The sequence below is a fragment of the Mus caroli genome, chromosome 4, assembly GCF_900094665.2.
Source record: "Mus caroli chromosome 4, CAROLI_EIJ_v1.1, whole genome shotgun sequence".
NCBI classification, from domain to species: Eukaryota; Metazoa; Chordata; class Mammalia; order Rodentia; family Muridae; genus Mus; species Mus caroli.
The window spans coordinates 10,386,778-10,409,248 of NC_034573.1; the positions used below are offsets into that span (position 1 = coordinate 10,386,778).

The following is a 22,471-nucleotide window of genomic DNA, read 5'->3' on the forward strand; positions in this document are numbered from 1 at the left end:
AGAGAGAGAGAGAGAGAGAGAGAGAGAGAGAGAGAGAGAGAGAGAGAGAGAGAGAGAGAGAAACAGAAAAAGGAAAGTCATGCTGTTTAGCTTAACTAAGAGACCGCTAGAGGGAGCTCTGGCTTCAAGATTGCTAATAAAGCTACTGTGGGCAAGGAATGCAGCAGTTTGCTCTTTGCATCATAGAGCCTGTGGAAAAGTCATTGATAGGAAAAATTCGAAAAAGAGGGGAGTCATAACAGGATGGAGGGAATAGGAGAGGGAAGGAGGAAGAACTTTTAGAAACTGCTTAGAAAACGTGAATCAGCAACGTTTTCAAGACTCAACAAAGCAGCCTTCCACTCTGAGAAAGGGGTGACGGCCCCACAGCCCCCCTTTCCCCGCAGAATAATTGTTACCTGCGTCTTTGCGCCGGTGCTGTACAAACCAGCTGTCCTTCCCATGGCGGCAGCGCTTGGGATGCAGAAGAGAAATGAAGGGATCACGTTGCTGAGGCCATGGGCCAAAAATTCCTGCGAGATTAGTTATGGGAGAATGGAACATTTCTTTATCATAATCCCCTTCTATGGTCCCAGGTACAATTTGTCAAAGAATGAAGCTTGTTTATGCTCAGCTACTATTCACCGCACCAGCTAAGATGTAATAGTTTATAATAAAAATAGCTAACATTCATAGCCCGCTTGCAATCCTCCAAAGCCTATTCTAAGAGCATCACTCAGCTCTCATAATGAACTCATGAGGAGATTTTAATTATTCATGATTTCCATTGCCCCATGGCCTACCCCTGTTTTGTAAATTGGGATTTTACTCTCTCCCTTTCCTCAATGACCTCCGCCTTACCAACTCCAACCTGGTATAAAGAAGCATTTCCCACGGCTGCTCATCCCTTCCTCCTTAAAAGATCCCTTCAATCGGCTTCTTGTACCCCACACTTTCCAAGCTTGCCTCTATCTCTCCACCTGTCACTTCTCAGTTTCTTTTGTTATCTAATCAATTGCGATTGTAGGACCCTTTCTATTGTCTGTCTACATCTTAACTGTCCAAACACACCCTGGCAACTCCCAAATCTACATCTTCAGCTTCGACTACTCTTCTTAACTGGATTGCTACACCCAACCTACTATTTGTGATCAACATTTGATGGCTAATGGGAAATCAGTAACTACTTGTACTGGCTGGTTTTGTGTGTCAACTTGACACAAGCTGGAGTTATCACAGAGAAAGGATCCTCCCTTGAGGAAATGCCTCCATGAAATCCAGCTGTAAGGCATTTTCTCTATTAGTGGTCAAGGGTGGGAGGGCCCACTGTGGGTGGTGCCATCCCTGAGCTGGTAGTCTTGGGTTCTATAGGAGAGCAGGCTGAGTAAGCCAGGGGAAGCAAGCCAGTAAGGGACATCCCTCCATGGCTTCTGTATGAGTTCCTGCTTCCTGACCTGCTTGAGTTCCAGTCCTGACTTCCTTTGGTGATGAACAGCAGTATGGAAATGTAAGCCGAATAAACCCTTTCCTCCCCAACTTGCTTCTTGGTCATGATGTTTTGTTCAGAAAAGGGACCCCGACTAAGACACTAACTACCCTATAGGTTTCTACCATCCTATCCCATCACATCAAGTCTATGCCCCAGCCTGTACAGTTATCCATGACTCTTCCCATGTACATGGGTACAGCCCAGTGCCCATCCACATGTTCCCTTAAGGCCTCATCAGGACCTGGTCCAGTCATCATGTTTTTTCTGAATAAATGAAAAATTCTTCCTAATACCTTACTTGCCCCTATTGGTATCAGTTACTATAAACGATTTCTCTGCCCTCAGAGAGCTGTGGTTCTGGTAAGAAAATGTAGATAGCAAACAGACAAAGCTAGAAAGGAAATGGGAGAGAGCTGGGTTTGGGGAACTGGTCAACAGAAGTCTTCCTATGAAGTGAGTATTTGAATAAGGCAGTTATCCAGAAATGGAGGGGACAGAATTCTGAGGAAACAGAGCTTTGAGTACAGATGAGAGATGGAGAGTGTGGTTAGGGTGTACCCTATGAGGCTTGATAAGAAATGGAATCCTGCAGACATAGAGCCTTGAAAGCCATGATAACGAGGTCTGTAATTTGACATCGAAGAAGGGAGACCCCCAGGAGTTTCTGAGTTTCACATTCATCTGTGTTGTTTACTATTTTATCCCCGGCACCTATAGTGGAGCTTAATAGACATACACAGAGAGAATGGCGGTCCCCAAACCTCAGTGTGAACTCTATGTGCAGGTAACTCTGCCCTGGTCTGCAGTCTACTGCAGCTTCTGTTCAGGACCAGAGAGCTCTACAAGGCCTTGGGGCATGAAAAAGACATAGAAGGATCAATGAGATGACTCAGTGGGTAAAGGCACTTGCTACCAAGCCTGCTGATGTGAGGCCAATACAAGGAATGCACACAGGGGAAACAAAGAACAAAGGCTTTCCTCTGACAGACATATAGATAAAAAGAGAGAATGATGAAATTAATATACTATACTCTGTGAAAGCTAGATTCTGAGCTTCCTGTGAGTGACTCGGAGACTTCCCTGCTTTGTTCTGCCCATGCTTGCTACACATTTAGAAAAGTTGTATTTTCAAGCGTTTGACATTTTCAGTATCTGAGAGGCCACAGAACAGTGAAAATCCCTGGCTAGAGAGGGCCTGGGGGCACACTCCACCTGGTTGTCATCAACTGAATATTTGAACTTCTTGGCAGATCCTTGTGCAAGAGCCAGCGAGGCCACATAGCCTACAAGTGCAACTCCGAAAGCTTCAGTGAGCACTGCAGAGAGGATGTTCATTGGGGGAGCACGGGGAGGAGGAATCCTACGGAGAGAAAGACTGTATTGAAGTTATGAACCTTCCTGGTTTTTCTATAGTAACTTGCCATGAAATCTCCTGCGTAGTGTTTCTAACTTTACAAAGAGTTAAGTGAAACCCCTAAGAGAAAACTAAGCAGTCTTGCCCTGTAAAGGCCTATATCTTCAATATTATTTAGCAGAAAAGCAAATTTGTAAGAAATAACACAAGGAGAGTCCCATGCATCTAATTGACACTCACACCCAGGGAATTCAGGTCATACCGCAGAATTCTGACTTGACAAAAGTTTCGTGTAGGAAACAAAAGCATATGTGGCCCTGCTTTCATTTGAACCTTTCCAAATATTTATTTGGCCAGCACTGGAGCCACGTTTCCTCCCTCAAATGCTGCAGAGTTTCAGGCAAACACTAGCTTACTGTCGACTAATCTCCAAATACGCCATTGACTTCATTATGGTAATTACATTTTTAACTCAATCCTTTCATGAGACAGTTAATCATGCCTTCCATACGCTAAAGAAAACATGCAGGAAGATCTCATCTCCTCTCTGTTGCAAAAGAGACCACACTTAGCTTCATTTCAAAGTCGTCTTTAAAGCATTTCTCAGATAATACCCAGCCATTATGTCTTATTGTCCCTTGAAAAGTATGTAAGCCAAATGACCATTTACGTATTCCTTGTCATGCTGGGAGACTTACCCCCACCCCTGAAGGAATTTCTGTGGTAAAAATAAAGGAAGGGGGGAGTTATTTCTTACTGGTTAATTGTCTTATTATCTAGTGTGTGAGTGGAGCATGGATTCTCTCTCATTAACTGTTTCATTTAATTTTCTCAGCAACTCCGAATCAAGTATACCACAACCACAGTTGGGATGAGAAAATTCTTGGAGGAAGGTTACAAGGAGAAGAACCTTTCTAATCCATGCCTTCCTGCAGTTCCTTAAGGGGATTTCTCAGATGGGAATATGAGCAGGAGTAGAAGAAGGAGTTGTTTCTGAGTGCTATGTATGCTTTGTTCCCCAAACACTGTGACTATACATCCTAAGATAATATACAAAATTTGAAATGAAGAAATTGAACTTCTAGTTCATTAAAACTAATTGTGGTTAATTAATAACAAAACCTGGACTGAAGAAGAAACAACTGGTTTTCCAATAAAAAGCAGAGAAACCCTTAGGAAACTAAGAGTTGATTTAGGGGACCCACCTTTGCCTGCGTCTGCACAGGCCAAGGATTCTATTTTTAATTAACCATATTTTGTTTTGTTTCTGAGAATTTTCCTACTATTCCTTTACTTTAAGAAGACGAAAAATAAAATTCAAAGGACCCAACAATTCTTACTTTGCCTCAAAATTAGACTTTGTCTGTATCTGTCTTATTCGGCCCATAAGAAAGTTATGAACTCACAAGGTATTTTTGTCCTTCTCTGCCATAGCTTGCCAGCCTAGTTTTGAAAGGACTTTTGTTCTTTCACAGTGTGGAACATGTGACATATTCTCTTGATGCCTGGAGGGAGACTGGAGAGAGGTGGGACGCCAGGCCATCTCTGCCTGTCTCTATACCACTCTTTGCAGGCCTTTGGGATTCCACTTCTGCGGGTGCTTCTTCATGCTTATCATAACTTAAGTGATAAAGGTGGCCACAAGAACAAGTGTGGCTGAGCAGTTACGGTAGATCAGACCCAGGCCTTGGAAAATTTAGCAACCCCCACTATTTTTCAAGCCATATCTTTGTAAATTCTTTTGGAAATTTTTTACTTGAAGCGATGCTGCATTAACCAATTGCATGCTTGTTTATAACAGGTTAGCTTATAACCTAGAAAATTACTCCTTTTCTCCACATGTCGGTTTTTCTCATTCATAATAAAAATTAATTAGAATTTTGCCTCATACAGCCACAAAAAGAATTTAAATTTATTCCCACCCAGGCCTAGGCCCTTTGACATCAGAAACCAAACACTCAGATAAACACACATTAAAAGAAAGACTACATTACCCGTTTGGAATGTGCCCAACGACTTCTAATCCGTATGTGTTTTCCATGTTGGTACAATAGCAAGCAAATGAGGCGGCAATGATCTGAATGGTTGCATTGGAAAAAGAAACAGATAGACACATACACATATTATTAGATAGCTTCCAAATACACAAGGCTGCTTAAAAATACGTATTATGTGTCCCAGGATTACCATTTACTAATGAAATACAAAAAGTTAAGCCAGGAGTGAATATTCCATGTCTATAATTCTAGCACTCAGAATGTCAAGACAGAGGCATCTGGAATTTGAGAAAAATCTGGGATATACAGTGAGAGACAACATCCAAAAGAGGGAGTGGTTAACAGGCATGGCTGAACTTGGCTAGGAACTTCTAGTGTCCTATAGCATAGTCCAATAAATATATATCATTGGAGATAATATAAATCAACCATGCTTTTAAACGATTAAATGATTTTAAACATGATTAAAATTATCATGTATTTTAAAATCCCTAGGAAAAGGAATTTGGAATATTCCGATACAAAAAGATGCAAAATGACCAAGACCATGGATATGCCGATGATTTTGATCTGATAATTAAACCTTAAACATGGTGTTACAATGCCACACTGAACTAAGTACAGATCTACATCACCCACCACATGTGATGTATCATCACCCACCACATGTCAAGTACAATTCTAAACTATACTTCAAAAGCTCAGCACATCCCTGAGCTGTCAAAGTGCAGTATTTGCCTGCATAGGTTTTCTAACATTTTGCTTTGTACCCAACCAATTGTGTCCAGTTTTGAAGGCACAAAAGACACAAAATGTAGTACTGTATGTGTGTGCATGGTGTGAGTGTGTGTGTGTGTGAGTGTGTGTGTGTGTGTGTACAAGCACTGAAACTCAGACTATGTTTTCTCTCATGAAATGAAGGGGTCTTTTGTAAGAACACACTTTTCTCTCCATGAGAACAACCTCTCAAGAGGATAAGTACTGTACAATATTCTTACTCTGCTAGTAGTAATGGCTGATTTACAGCCTCCTCACTTTGTTTTTAATTTAGGGCCTTATCTCTTTAATGAAGTAAACCATTCCAGCTCCCAACCTGATGGGACAAATGAAAGCCCTCAAGGACGTTCAGATATCCTACTTTGATGTTATTGAGATATTCAAGCAAGGTCACTTGCTCTGTCTACAATCACAGTCTCTCTCCCTATCCCCCTCCCTCTCTCCCCTCTCTGTATGTGTGTGTTACATCCATGCAAATGCACATGTTCATGCAGAAGACCAAATTTGACTTGTTCATTATTGCTATTCCTCTTTATTCAATGAGATGGGTGTCTCTCAATCAAACCTAGAGCTCCTATATATGGCTAGACATGATAGCCAGTCTGCCCTGGGCATCCCCTATTACCATCCTCCAGGGTTTGAATGACAGGTAGTCCGGGTGCCATTTATAAGGGTTCTGGATATAGGAGCTCTAATCCTCACGTTTAAGCACTTAACCAGGGGGCCCTCCCCTCAGCACCACAATCGTCATTCAGCACATGTCACAGCCAGGTCAGCCTGTGTCGCATGGGCTGGGACGCCTGAGTGTTTCTCACCCATCGTCACATTCTTTCATGTACTACTGTTTTTACTAGCTATGGGATTTCCCTGCTTCACAGCTTGTGAATCTCTGCTCCCTGGAGAACATAGGTTGAGCCCTTGAGAGATTTTAGGTTGCTTTGAAGAGATGCTGATTGCATAGTTTATGTTAGTTCTTCTGGTTTATTACTGTATAATTTCATGGCCTACTGTATTGGGCTATGGCTAAATTATATTTGAGATCTTAAATATAAATGTTGAAGAATACTACCAAATTGAGTTACTGTATAATGATAACCTGTAAAGTAAAAACTAGTTGTATCACCTAAAATGAGTCTTGAGAAGTGTCCTGAGGACAAATAGAAACAAAATAACAAAAGCAACTTTAAGTGACTTCCCTTCGTAAAAGAGATACATCAATCATATAGTTAAAGTACAAATTGCCCATATACATGATCAGAGTAACAGCATAACAAAATTACACTATCAAATAAAGAACATCTAACAATCAATGCTTACTACTAAAAAGTAGCTTTTGTAGTTGTGTTCCTAACTATGCCTTTTGTTTAATTTAACTGAACTTGTAAAACAAAAGGTTTCTAAAACATGAAATGGGCTTAAAATGCAAAATGTCACTTTAGGTTTAACAAAAGAAAGTCCAAAAGTAAACTATAAAAATATTAAAGTGATATATGAATAGTCTAAGAACAGTCAATGTGACAGCACTCTGATTTTTTGCTGTATTTAACATGATTTCTTTGTCTGTTGAGGTCACCAGTTCCTCTGTAATATTTTGTTACTATTATGGGTATCTATAGACCAGTGCTGTTCTTAGACACAGACAAGAAGGGATTCTATCCAGAATGCTAAAGAGAAGTTCTAACTGGCCCTCCTTCAACTGTCTCATTCCCTATAAGTGGGAAGCTTTAGAGGATAAAGAATAGGAGCCCAACTCAAATCTACCCTTGTTTCTCCTCTATCTATGCTGCAGATACTCAAATATCTATAATTCACTGCTTATACAGCATTTCGCCTGGTTTCAGGGCATCTTCCATACCAGAGAGACCCATGGGGGACCGAGGGGTAGTTGTGATGGGACAGTGGACATGGCCAACTTTTGACACTGGTTCAGTGTCATGAGCAGAATGAAGCTGGAGTGAGTAGAGAAAGAACAGCCTAGAATAGTTCTCTTCATGCTACCAAATTACCCTCACCTTGTAGGAGTAGAATTCTCTATCTTAATATACTTTTCAAGGTATCAACCAAGTAAAGTCAAGGTAAAAAAATGACTGGAACTGACTTTAAATTTTTTTGTTGTTGTTCTGTAGTTTTCAAGTATTGGCGCTTTTGCCCAGCATCTTGAGAATGCATCTTGAGAATAGTAAGAATATCTGCCATTTTTGGAATGATCCTTACCAATTTTTCAGAAAAATATCAGTTGCTTTATGACAAGATTAGGGGCCTGTCTCCTGAAGGTTATGTTCAAATTTTGGTTTTATAAATTTTTTCATATAACTTTCCAAGATGCAACTGGCATTTCTTAATCCCTTCAGAACTTTGAGGTAAGATGGCACATTTTCAATCTCGCCATAAGAAATTCAGCTGATGAAGTTATTTAAATGCCATTTATTTACATTATACATGAATAATATCAGGAGGAACCCTTAAGAAACGGAAGCTCATTATGCACATGTAAGTTGGCAGGCTGCGGTTGGGTCACTGTGATCCTTTATTAAGTGCTCCTGGAAAGGCTCTTAAAACTTCATCTTTAGAAGCAAGATACAATGCAATTTTCCAGCCACAAACATATTTCAAAGAAAGAGCCCTGGACAATGAAAATCCTAAGCATTTTTTTTTCATAGAGGTAAAACTAGTTCAGGAATATAAGGATCAACAATCCTTCCAATCACTAATGACTATTTGTCAGGTAAGAGTTCTACATGTGTCACAAACGTGTCATGGCAACAACACAGGTTATCATTTTTTATTTCATTGCATCAGATCATACCCCGTATTACTTAGAACTCACTCTTAGACATGTCTCTAAGAAGATCTCAGGCGATATGTTCTCTTATTTTTATAAAAAAAAATCAAAAGCATATGAGAAATGTTATATAAATTGAAAACATGTGTCCCTCCTTTTTGGAAACGTTGACTCAAAATGTTTCCTGTTCTTACATTAATGTATATCCACGCAAATTAGTCTTTCATTAATGAGACCCAGGAATGGCTGTGGGTTACTGTAGAAAATATGGTAAGCCTCTGCAGATTATGTCCCTTCCCTGAAAGCAGCTAAGCTTTGCTGATTGCATACTTACCAAAACTAAGTCGACAGGAAGAACAACTTTAATTTTTCTTTTAAACTGTTCATTCAGCTCTTTAACGAGAACAAGGACAATGATGCTCAGCAAGGATAAGAGCAGTGCTTCCAGCTGGACAGACTTGATGTTCTCAAAGACATACGCATAAATCTACAGGAACGAGAAAGCAGCAAAATCAGGGCAGCCCAGAAAATACCAGCATCCGAATCTGACCCTAAGTCAACTCACTGATGCTGTACTAAAATAAAATAAAACAACAAACAACAACAAAAACCAAACAACTCCTAATGACTGGATGGTGCAAAGATAGGGAGAAAAATAAATACAGGAAGGGAAAGCCTGTATTTTCATGCATTAAGTTTCTTTGTCTTGGATTGTTCCATCAAACTCCAGGTCTGTCTCTTCCTACACAAGACACTAGAGAAGAGAATCCCTTTCCTGGCTCCTTCCTTGGCATGAAAAAAGGCAAGAGGGGCCTCACCTTTTGATGACCACTATTGTTTTTAAACTTAAGGGGGCAAACACACACACACACACACAGACACTCGAGTCAAAGGCTGGTATTTAATTGCTATTAGGCACTTGGCTTACTGTAACCTGTTACCACATTCTCAGTTACTGGGCATTTATTCATCTACTGCCCTCACTCAGGACAGTGCTAACTTGGCAGTGTATAAACAGTCTTAGTACTCACAGACTTTACAGTACATTGTAGGGTTTACTATTAAATTAATCAACTAGTACAACAAGATGTTAATTATGCCCTTCCCAAACCAGGAAACAGGAACTGAAAAGGCTATAGATAAGAGGTAGAGGAAGAAGTCTGTGGACATATTTTGCATAAGGTCCAACTTAAATGATTCAGAGCATCAACTGTGGTGTAAGGAGTGCATGACTTCTGAGAACATATGGTCACAAAACCAACATAGGATTGGGGCGATGACTCTCGTAGCTCTGAGTTCAATAGCCCAGAACTCACTTCAAAAAACTTGAGCCATGGCATGGGCTAAACCCGAGCGCTGGACAGATGGAGACAGAAAGGTCTCTGGAGCATACTGGACAGCCAGCCTGGATGCATTCCTGAGCTCCAGATTTAGTGAGAGACCCTGTCTCAGAAAATGAGGCAGAGGTCAGTTGATACTGTCCTCTGACCTCCAGATGCCTGTGCACTCACCAACACACACACACACACACACACACACACACACACACAAAGCAAATGAAAATATGCTAACATCAAACACTTCATTGATAACTATGAAGAAGGTATGTTAATAGCGTATTAATATTAGATACTCAATATTGTTATTCCAGCTGGCCAAAAAAATTTCAAGAGTAAAGTCAAGGAAAATAATAAAATTAGAACTCTGCATGCATAAAGTTGAGAACTTGTATTCATTCAACTAAGTGCTAGAAATAATTTGCTCAATAATATGAATTCTTGTGGGTACTTGCTTACCTGACAGGTCTGCTGGCATAGAGAGACAGGGTATAATTTAAGGAGTTCTGAAGAGTGTGAAAAGGAGGAAAAGAGCTAACCTTTGCTCTCTATAAGCATTTGATATTAAGCAACCAAATTTGAATATTTTTAAATTGATTTTGAGTGTACACATCCTAATGTGTCTCCTCAGCCTTCTTGGACATACGTGACTTGTACATACTGAGCATGCTCACAAATGTTCTAATAACTTCGTCAAAGAAAATGCAGTGAAGCTTCACTGGGTGAGAACAACTGAGGTAATGTCAGGTTGTCCAAAGTGCACTCTAACTTACAGAGAAAGCAATAGTAATAGCAATAATAATATCAGCAGCAACTCACCCCTTGAGTAACCTTATATGTTTAGAAATGCATCACAGAACACAGAGCAGGGGCTTCTACTCATTCCTGTCCACGCCACTGTACTTACTCAGCTCTACTCGGACCAGAATTCACCACTACATGATAACCACTAGGTGAGACATAAATAATACTTTCCCTATCTGCCACTAGACATTATGATGAAAGTGAAGAAACTTGGTCCATTTTTATTATTATTATTTACCAATGATTCAAAGCCCAAGATAGAAATCCAAAGTGAGGAGGATGCAGAGATGATTCAGTGGCTAAGGCACTGATTGCTCTTCCAGAAGACCCAAGTTTGAGTCCAAACACCCTCGTTGGAAGCTTAGGACTGTCTATAACTCCAATTTCAGAGGAATACAATGCCCTTTTCAGGCCTCTGCAGGCACTGAGGGTATATGGTGCACAGATATACATACAGTCAAAACACCTATGCAAAGCAAATAAAATTTTGAATTAAATTAATTATTTTTTTTGTTTGTTTTTGTTTTGTTTTGTTTTGTTTTTAGTTTTCATCAGTATAGTTTTTCTCTGTGTGATATATTCCAATAAGGATGACCATAAGCAGAGTGTCAAGAATTTTTTTTAAATACATGTCTCTGTCCAGCGGTTTGAGGATAATTGAGAATATTATTGAGACTATTCTTCCCAAAGAGCCAATCACCCAAATGTCTTAAAGCACTTATATTATTCTTTACGCCTTTCCCCAGGAGATTAGAAGTATGCCATGACAATGAAGCTCCCAATCCATACCAGATTTCTATGTAATGTGCATTTTGAGAACATGTGTTTGCAGTGATACAAATGACCACCCCAGAATGAAAGGAATGAGACCCCCTCCGGGGTTTTATTGTCTGTCTGGATTAAATGAGAGCTCGTCAAACAAAGCATGTCTTACAAGATGCTCCAGAAGAACATGGGGGGTGAGTGGGCAAAGACTCATTAAAACAAGAACTCAGAGCATGAAGAACACAATAGAGGAGCAGGCTAGGCCGAGTCCTAATGACTGTCATGTGGACCCACTTCTAGAAGTCACAAGCTAAATCAGTTATGGGATACGAGTGGTGCATGCAGATGCTGCAGAGCTGAAGGTCCGTATAGACACAGGCTTTTCTACAAAATCACTCAGTAGAGTTCTGGCATCCTAAATACATATTACATTTCTCTCGACTGTAAGTCCAGTTGTCTCTATATGCTGGTACACACCCTCTCCACCACTTAATAACAATTCCTAGGGCTGGGCAGTGGTGGCACATGCCTTTAGTCCCAGCACTCAATAGGCTGGGATTAAACTCTTCTCTGAGTTCAAGGCCAGTCTGGTCTACAGAATGAGTTCCAGGACAGCCAGGGCTACACAGAGAAAGTTTTTTTCTCAAACAAACAAAAGAACAAACAAACAAAAAATTCCTAAAAGTTCCCGTCACTGGCTTTTCAGAGTTGAGAGAGAAGTGAAAGCAATTCTGTGCAGAATGAATAGCCGAGTTCATTCGATCTGACCGATCCACTTAATAAACTAGGTCAGCACGTCTGAGATTAGAAGACTAGTTTGTTATTTGGCATAAAATGGAAATACATAAACAAATCCATTTTGAGACAATTCAGAGAATAAAAATGACTTATTCATTTGCATATACATTGCCACATTTAATTTATTTAGATGTTATACTTTTTCTGAAATTCTGCATAGTAACTTTTTAGCTGAGTTGGCCATTTTTCATAATTTTGCCTAATTTTTAATGATGGATTCTCAACTCTTTGAATAATATCTGAAATCAGATATTCAAGTAGCATTGTTGACTTAATTAATATTCTGGTCTAACATAGCAAAAGTCACGATAACCCTCTGAATGGGATACAGTAGAACATGAGTTCTGAGTCAGGAAACGTTGATTCCTATAAAGATGCCTGCTTTTCTCACTGTGAAAACTTGGGCTACGCCTGGGATGGGCGTAGTTATGTTTGCATCTACTTGTGCTTACTGGGGCTCTATTTTGTGGGAAGCTATGAGATAAATATTAAAGTTACCACCATAGTAAATTCCAAGTAATCTACCTTTCATGTGATCAACCTGATCTAGATAGTCAGATGTTTAATAACTAAAATTGTATAATAAAGAAAATTGAAGGCAGAAAAACCTCATAGTATCAGTTAACTTAAAAGGAAATGTTTCCCTGGAGCCACACCCACTCAGTTGTTTTCATTGCACGTTATGACTCAGATTCTAGGACCCTGTATAGGGACACACATGCGCAGAAGAAAACACCACAGCATCCACACAAGGCTTCATGAGACAAGACAACAATCTCAGATGCTTAGAAAATATCACTAGGTGGTATAATTATAATGAACTGGTTTTTCTCAATACTCACTCAACTGGAAATACCCATCACTCAAAAATATCTCCTTTCCTAGCATCCTGGTTACTACAATAAAATATATAAGAGGAAAAGTTAATTAAAATATTTTAAAGTTCGAAAATAACATTAATAATCACTTTTGCTAGTATTTCTGGACTACCTACAAAGGGACCACAAGGAACACCTGAATAAATCCTTCCATGAAAAATGAAACGCATAAACCCTTTCACACATTGATTATGCCTGTGTGACTTCTGTACTAAGGACCTGTCGTGAAAAAGGTTGCATTTCACTAGGGAAACAGCTAAGTGGCACTAAACCCAGAACATTTTGCTACATGTCAGCACTCTATTTGAACAGTAGGTACAAACTAATAACTGTCGATCTATGGGTCTTAATTTTAAATATATGATTTTGAGTTAGTCACCAACCACAAGGCCAGGACTGTTTCCAGAGGGCAAGAGTGCTAGCATTCAAACATGCTTATTATATGTGCTCACTTTGTAACAGAAAATGCATTTGGCATAATTTCTGTACAAAAATATATGTCTGAAAATAGAGACTTTCCCTACATTTTTGGAGAATGTCTATTGAAGTAAGTATGACTCATCAAAGTGTTTTGATCACATAACTGTTCTAAAGCCTCCTAGTGAATAGAGTTTACTGAAGATTCCATCTAGATGAATACTGCTAGATTTGGCAAAAGCTTGCAGAGCTTTGGGATAAGTCTTGTAAACAAAATGCAAGAGTTGGAGAAAAGAATCACAAAATTTCTGACTTCCACTTAAAAGGAGTTTAAGAAAAGAGCTAGTTTGTCTGCCCCTCCATCATGTCAAGCTTGTGTCCACGGATGGGTCTCTCTTGGCTCTCCGTGTTTCCATGAGAGTCATGTTATCTGGACAGAAGGAATGACTGCCTTAGGTACAAGTATCTCCATCCACCCTATCACATGACTTCTTTTAAGCAATGACCCATTTTTCATTAATAAACTACATGAGATTCGTGTTTGTCAGTCTGTGTGTGCCCACCGACCCGACTTCATATCCCTCCTCATGGACAACACGGATAGTGTTTATTAACTGGATCCTCATTGCTTATGAATCTGTCAGCAAAAATTGTTACACAAATCTACTCTAGTGGTTCTTTAATCAAGGATGGGTGCTGCTTTCTTTACCACTGTATGAAGGTCATAAAAACATTTTCAGATTGTTGTGTTCTTAAGGAAACAATCATAGCATTGGTGCACTTACCCATCCAAGTGCCTCTCAATTACATCAACATCATCCTCCCTACAGAATTTCTTTCTACCAGATGATATTTAAATCCAAGCTCCTGATAAATTCCCAGCTCTCTAAATCCATCTTTCATCAAGATCTGGATGTCTCCTATCAACTTTGCCTACATACCATTACATTATTAAATACTTTAAAAGCAGTGCTGATAAGCTTCTTATAATTCCATGCCCCAAAGTAGTTAACACAAATACCAAATAAAAGAGAAAAATATTGAATATCAGTCTCAGGTTACATTTTCATTAATACAAACAAAGCACCAGAAAGGAGGAGAGAAAAAACAACATTCTATACATTTTTGTATGCATGTATTTAAATTTCTGATCAACAACTGTATCTCATACTAGGATTAAATCCATTTGCTTTGCTTCAAGGGATAAATGAAGTCTCTGGCCAGACTGGGAAACATGGTATGTCAAACAGCTAGAGACAACATGGGCACACAAAATTCCCTTGGACCAAACATGCAGCCAAGCATACCAAGGCCCACCTGGCACTCAGCCATCCCTTGTTTAGAAAAATAAGCTTAATTTGAATTACTTGAGCACTGGGTTTTGTGGTGGTGCAGTCTTTCAGTGAACTGTGGGGGATGGAAGGCACTAAGCCCAAGCTGGTTGAGTTGCAAAAATATTGCTGTCTGATTTAAATTTTGAAAGTAACCTGTATTGTAAATGTCCATGTAATTACTCCATATTCACATTTTCTATACACTGCACTGCTGATTAAATCATGCTGCAGATAAGCATTCTGCTTCTCTTCCCTTCAGCTTGGCCTGTGATTTTTATGGTATATTGGCATTCATGCAACTCACAACAGAAACATCACAGTATCTGCAGAGAAAATGGGGCCGTTCCTAAGCCACCAAAGTGTATTCTTGAAGTCCCAGAGGGCCCGTATCTTCAAAGTAGATTTGTTCTCCAAATATAAACTTCATTTGTACACACTTAGTTGTGATCTCATTCTCTATAAAAGAAAATGTTTCGTTGGCTCTGATTCCCTTCTGACGTTTCAATTCCACTTTATTAACATTCTTGGGTTTTGCTTTTGCAGTTAGAACAGCAAAGCAGAGAAGTGCTGTGCTCGGACTTTGGGGTACAGGCACACAAGAAACTGTTTGCCCATTTCCAAAAGTCTGCATGAAGGCTGAAAGTAAAAACTTTCCAAGAAGGATCATTGAAAAGATTGACAAGTTTGCCTTCTCTCTTGGATTTAATGCACAGAACTGTCCATTAGTGTCTAGAAGAAACATAAAGCCAGGCTGGTGAAATGAGCTTTGCCACACTTCCCATAGGCTGGTTCAAGCTCAACACTGGCGCCTTCTCAAGGAAATCCACATGTGCAAATATGAAAGAGGAATTTTTGTCATTTTTATTATGCCCTTTGGGTAAACACCCTTTCTACTAAAGACATACTTCATCATCTTTCAGTTTTTAAAAAAGCATTTTTCATTCTTAAGAATTAAGGCTTTCTCTGTTATGTGTTTAGGGAACCAAGTCACGTATGACTCAAATACCTGACTCTGCAGAAAGAACAGAACAAGACACTTTAACCGCTGAACCGGGACTCCAAGACAGAGTGACCCTTCTAACATGACTATTTCTGATTCTCTTAAATATATTAAAGTATAGCACATAACTTATGAAGTGAGAATATAATTGCAGAAGAGATTGAGGACTGAATCAATGGAAAATTGTAAATAAATTTTAAAATATAGTACATCTTCAAGTCTTAGGATGAGCTCTCACTAACACCAAAATTATTTACTTTCACCTACATTGAGTCCTGGGAGCCTCTTACATCTCATGTCTCATGTTTCTAGGGGATTTCCCTATCCTCGTCCCCCACCTCTGGCAGCTGAATATTTTCATTCATTCACCTGACCCTCTGGCCTTCTCACCTATCTCCCCCCATACCTGATCTTGTCCCCTTTGCTCCTACTCCTCCCTCTGTCTTTGTTCCCTTCACTTCTAAGTGTGATTGAAGCTTTCTTACTTGAACCTTTCTTCTTGTTTAACTTCTTATGGTCTGTGGAGTATATCATGGGTACTCTGTACTTTTTTGCTAATATCTACTTATCAGTGAGTACACACATGTATATATTTGTTTGGATCTATGTTACTTCACTCAGGATGATAACTTCTAGTTCTATCCATTTGCCTGAAAATTTATGATATCCTCATTTTTAATAGCTGAATAGTATTTCACTGTGTAAATGAACTACATTTTTCTGTATCTATTGTTTGGTTGAGGGACATCTGGGTTGCTTCCACTTTCTGGCTTTTACAAATAAGGCTGCTATGAACATAGTGAATCATGTGCCCCTATGGAATGGTGGAACATCTTTTGAGTATATGCCCAGGAGCAGTATAGCTGGATCTTCAGGGACCTTAGCTGAAATGCCCAACAGTAGGTAGATGGAACATAAAGAGACCACCTCCAATAGTTAAACAAGGACCCCAGTAGAGGGATGGGGAAGCCAACCTACATTCACAATTTTGAGACCAGAATTGTTCTTTTCTGAAAGAAATTCAGGGACAAAAATGAAGCAAAGGCTAAAGGAATGGCCAACTAGTGACTGGACCAATTGGGATCCATTCCATGGGCAGGCACCAAACCATGACACTATTACTGGTTGTGCTTTCAGACAGGAGCCTAGCATGACTGTCCTCTGAGCTGACTGAGACAGATGCAGATACAGCCAACCATTGGACTGAGGCCAGGGACCCCTATGGAAGAGCTAGGGGAAGGACTGGAAGAATAGAAGCCCAATGGTGTCAACCAACCTAGACCCCTGGGAGCTCCCAGAGATTAAGCCACCAACCAAATAGCATACATGGGCTGGTCCAAGAACCCTCCAGCAAGATGTAATAGAGGACTGTCTTGTCTGGCCTCCCTGGGAGAGGATGTGCTTAATCCTCTAGAGACTTGATGCCCCAGGCAAGGGGGCATTCTGGGGAAGAGGAAGCTCACTCTCTCAGAGGCAAAGTAAAGGGGGATGAGGTGAAGAACTCTGGGAGGGAAGATCAGGAAGGGAGCAACATTTGGAATGTAAATAAATAAAATAAATTAAATAAATAAAATAAATATTTACTTTCAAGATTTATAAATTTTCAATTCACCGTGATTTTTAAGCTGCAAAGACATGTGTGACTTTACTTTGTGGTTCATCTTGTGCATCTGCATAAACCTCTAGAAAGGAAAAGTATATGTATTTACTTAATCTGGAACTTGAAGAATCTAGGCTTTTTATATCTGTTTATTACCAGTAAGAAGGCAATGGCTTGCATTTAATGAATTATATCCCAGTTTTTTTTATAACCCTTCATATTATTATTGTCATCAGTTAACAAAGCAGGCAGCTAGAGTCTAGCCACACCCTCCAGTGCCAGCCTACAGAAAGGACATAGAAGAAGAGAACTTTTGCTTTTTCCCTGCTTACCCTCATTCTTGCTGTAAAGTTCACCTATCCTGATGTTGAGGCACGCCTTCACTGGCATAAGAGCCTACTTCTTTGGGAATCCATGTTGACTGAAGAACATCTAAGATATTTAACCTCATGTATTGAATAACTACTAGCTGCTTGGCCTTTCTGTCATGAGACTGGCTGGACAGCAACCTGTGACTATATTAAATTCTCTTCATACATATAGTATATTCATTATACATGATATATTCATTATATATAGCATATATTCATTACACACATCCATGTGTGTGCATGTATGTATGAGAGAGAGAGTGTATATATACTGCTATAACATTTTATTTTATGGATCTGACTTAAATCATTTGCTAAAACATGTCCCATTGAGGTGAGTACATTTTCCAGTCCAGAGAGGCCATTGGACAGAGGTGTTTCCAATTCAATTTAGATAACAGACTTTTCTTTATTGCACAGCTTGGCATGCCTAAGGAACAAAACACTGGGGCATGCACTGCTGTAGCATCAGGCAGTAATATTCACTGCAAACAAAGATTGGAACAAAAGTAGAAGATGATGTTTTCCCTCAAAATGACAGTAAAGATCAATACTGCTGGAATGAATTAGAGCACATATAAGCTAAACATGATTTTTAAATATAAAATCCAGTATCCCAGACCATAAGATTTGTGACAGGCTCATTATGCATTCTTATAAGATATTCTATACTTTAATTTATGTGACAAGGTGTGGTTCTTTTTCCCCTACAACCTGGTTAGCCTTCAAACAAGATATAAAATACTCAGAAGGAAGTAGTCAAAAAGCAAATCGCCCCAAGTTATGTCCACTGACTTTCCTCCTAGAACTGTGATCAGATGGCGGTGGCCTTATATCTACTCTGCATTACAATGCCGAGTTCAGGCCTCCTCTTTCAGGTACAACTTAAATAATCAAGGGAAAGATCAAATTTACATTCTGATCACCAGACTCAACTGAACTGTCCTGAAACTCTTTCAACTATCCCAGTAAAAATACCCATTGGGAACAGATTAATTTTCAAACTAATATTCAACTACCACATTTTCCTCTTTTTACATAGTTACACTATGCACTATGGGTTGGATGGTAATTCACTATATAACTCAAACTAGCCAGTAACTCACTATACATTCCAGGCTGGCCTCAGACTCATGTTATTTTTACTTCCTCCCTTAGTCTCTCAAGTGCTCAGATTATAAGTTTGTGTCATTTCTGTCTTGAATAGCTATACGTTTTGACACAGAAGTGCTACCACACTGCCCAAGTACAGAGAACCCTCACTTCTGACCAGTCTGAAATCAGTGTCCTCTGACACAGGGCAGCAAGAGTTAACATATTTTTAAATTGTTCTATCAGGAAAAAAGTATCGCATCTTCCAGTAGCTGAATAATGTGAATTTAAAACCTGTACTCTACACACGCCGCAGGCTGTGAGTCAGTCTCCGTGTAGGATTGTACAGAAGATCTTCAAAGGTGCCACAATGTTTGATCTGAATAAGATAAAGTAACCTGCAGTTCACCTCCCAAGGGGGGAAAAAAAAAAAAAAACAGTGGGAGAGGGGAGTCACATCCAGAATGCTTCAGTGAGCATGTCCACACAGTAACAGCCGGGGTGGCGGGAACAATGCCATTCCCAAGTCAGTGTAGCCTGTTTCTTTATCACACTTCTGAAAACAAAGATGATCTGATCATCTATATACGTGGAAATGCGCAAGAGGGGCTCAGTTCTAACCCATGTGTGTTTTCTACTCTGCACATGTGTGGATAAACAGCCCATTCCCAGGCAGGTCAAGGCAGAGTCTTCTCCAATTCTGTTTTGTTCTGTAGACTGGGAGTCACCGAAGGTCTTAACTCTTAGCCTGTCATCTAATAGCTTACAGCTACTCTGGTCTGCTTTTGTTTGAGTTGGAGCACAGGATTATGTTGCTTCCAGGCACAGTTCCAGTTTTCTTGTTTTGATTTTAAGCTTTCTTGCAATGAATGAATCACTGAGCCAGATATTACCTAAGCAACAAAACTCCAGACCCGGCATGCAGCACCATACCACCAATTACTGTCTTTCTCACTATTTTATTACCGGAGAAAAGGTCTTTAATACAATTGATACTACATTGTTCCAAACATCAAGCTGCTTATTTTTATTTCATAACATACATTCCAAGTTGTGTTTATTTCTGTGTATTTGATCATTTCTGTTTTACATACATGGAGATGCATAAGCAGGGTTCAGTTTTCTACTCTATACCTGTGTTAAGCTTCAAGAGGGCAAAAACCCTCTTCTTCTTAGTGCTAGCAAATGTGCCAAACACTACATGTATACAATGCCATTAAGGGGAATTTCTGTATATCTCCCTTATTCTCATACTTAAAAAACAAACAAATAAGCCAAGGTCTGTATTAAGTCTTCCATATGTGTATGCATGGTATTTTTAGAATCTTTTCTTCCTTTTATTTCTGAAATTATACTATAATTACGGAATTTCTCCTTTTACTATCATCCTAGGTCCAGCTGTACCACTGGTTGGCATGTCCAAAGTAGGGGAAAAAACAGTAACAACCTGACTTAGCAATGATAAAGGTGGAGTGAGATACCAATATGTTGAAATTTCTAGATAGAATTTTATGGAAACATTATATCACCTTAAGAGTAATTCTAAAACTTGAAATCTGGTGGCACATGCCTTTAATCCCAGCACTTGGGAGGCAGAGGCAGGCAGATTTCTGAGTTCGAGGCCAGCCTGGTCTACANCTACACAGAGAAACCCTGTCTCAAAAAATAACAACAACAACAACAACAAAAGGAGTAATTCTAAAACTTGAAGTCTGTTTTAAATAATCAGTAGGGCTCAGGAGACGGCTCAGAAGTTAAAGTGCTTGTCATGCAAGTGAAAAGATCAGATCCCTAAATCTTATAAATGCCAGGTTGGTAAGGAGATTCAGCTTGTAATTCCAATGTTTAGAAGACAGAGAAAAGATATGTAGAGCAAACCAGATAGCTAAATAAACCAAGCTCATGAACACTGGTTTCAGGGAGAAACCCTGTCCCAGTGAAGAAGGTAGAGAGCAAGTGCGGAAAACTGAAGTCAAACGCAGCCTCCCCATACACACACATGCCTCACACATGTGCCCGCACATATGAAGAAACACATACACATGAGAGGGAAAAAAGAAGAAGAAAATAAATAATGTAGATAATGATATGCAATGAAGTGAATCCCTGCCAGGGCACAGAAAATTGAGAAGTACCAGCAATTGTCTCCAAAAGAGAAATTCAACCAGTAGGTGATTATCCTTCCATATACTTGGGTGCTTAATCAGAAAACTAGCTTTAAGATTAAGGGTGACACAACTCTTGCTACAAAACATTAAAACTAGAACACAGCAATAACCTAAGTAAAATGAAATTTGCTGGCCATGAAGTCTGTTACTTGAATATTTGCTGTAGTTGTTATAAAGTTCCAGCTGAATGCAAAGTCCTAAGCAGTCATGAATTTTAAGTCAAGTGTCCAAAGAAAACAAGAGCAATGGGATGCTATTATGGAAATATGCTGAAACTGGTCAGTCATTCCTCTCAAATTCAGACAGCTTTTAGTAGCCGATTGTCTGCTACTGGGCTCCAGTCACCACTACCAACCACACCTCTGTTTTGATCCCTACTGGAGTTCACAGATCTGAAAGAATGTGATAGAGTGGATCAAAAGCCTGGTAGATGGATTTCATTAGAACTTGGCAACAGATCTGACCCCCAAAACCACCTAGCTATTTTTTTCTCACCAAACACCCAACTTATATTCAATTATTCACTAAAAGTAATGATTTCCAAAATCAGTAAGTTGCACTCATTAAACTAGTTTCATAACCCCAACCTTATCTAAAACATCCTATTATTTAAAATTTAAACCCAACACTCTATGGTACAGAAAACTCTCAGTATTATAGTAAGCTAAACTGAATCGAGTGAAACATATACCCAGATTAAACAACAAAGACACTTAGAAAACTCACATAAAAGAATCCCAGTGGTCCGGATATATATGGCATTTTGATTCCCAAGAGATACTTGACTTGTGATGTCACGACATGGGTGGCGGCCCCTGTGGTCATGGCGCTGATCACAGGCTCTGTAAGCAGGAATGTGGCACTGCCCAGCTGCAGCACAAACATGACCAGCTGAAATGACAGAGGAGAGTTGGGCATCACATGCAAGTCACATACTCAAGGTTCCCCAAGAGGGAATAGCAGACACCTTTTCATTTCATAGATACAGATGAGCTGTAAATGGGATTCTTGGATTTTATATATTTGGTATTTACTTACTTTTGAGAATCTTACAAGATTCTAAAATGTTCTAAATTGTACCAAGTACAGTATACATGATTTCATTACAATTAAACCAATAGTTTTCTTTCTAAATGTTAACCTTTCTTTTTCTTATTCTGCTACTGGGGATCCAGTCATCAGCATTGACCAGGCCTTGTGTGTTCATTCTCCTGGAGTTCACAGTACTGGCAGAATGCAAAAAATCGCTCAGTTGTTTAACTGTGCTGCAAAACTTGGAGACAGTTTCTTTTAAAAAGGAAAGAGAAAGGAATCAACATGTGGGTCTCTGTGGAAGAAAAATCAAATTTGCATCAATGTATGTGGTTATATGATGATTGACTACCTGATACCCAATAAGTGTATAACTTCATGAGCACTGAAGAGATGAGAGACTTTTCACCTCAGCTTCTGAAAAGCAGAAGTAAAAGATGCCCATGAGGCCTCTCTAAAAGGCTATGATTTACTATGAAGACACAAGGACCTATATG

The 22,471-nt window shown here is 39.4% G+C and overlaps 1 protein-coding gene across 8 annotated transcripts in view; it reads right to left on the minus strand.

The window, feature by feature from the left end:
* Slc26a7 (solute carrier family 26 member 7) overlaps window positions 1–22,471 on the minus strand; it is a 121,699-nt gene that overhangs the window by 45,235 nt on the left and 53,993 nt on the right. For all 8 annotated transcript variants that reach the window (XR_003836456.1, XM_029476360.1, XM_029476359.1 and 5 more), the window contains exons 5-9: window positions 21,669–21,833; window positions 8,713–8,865; window positions 4,817–4,899; window positions 2,681–2,828; window positions 399–512 (exon numbers count right to left, since the gene is read on the minus strand). Coding sequence is in view for 7 of the 8 variants with exons in the window: in XM_029476360.1 (XP_029332220.1) it covers window positions 399–512; window positions 2,681–2,828; window positions 4,817–4,899; window positions 8,713–8,865; window positions 21,669–21,833 (663 nt within the window). In the remaining variant the exon portion in view is untranslated. The remainder of the gene's footprint in view (window positions 1–398; window positions 513–2,680; window positions 2,829–4,816; window positions 4,900–8,712; window positions 8,866–21,668; window positions 21,834–22,471) is intronic.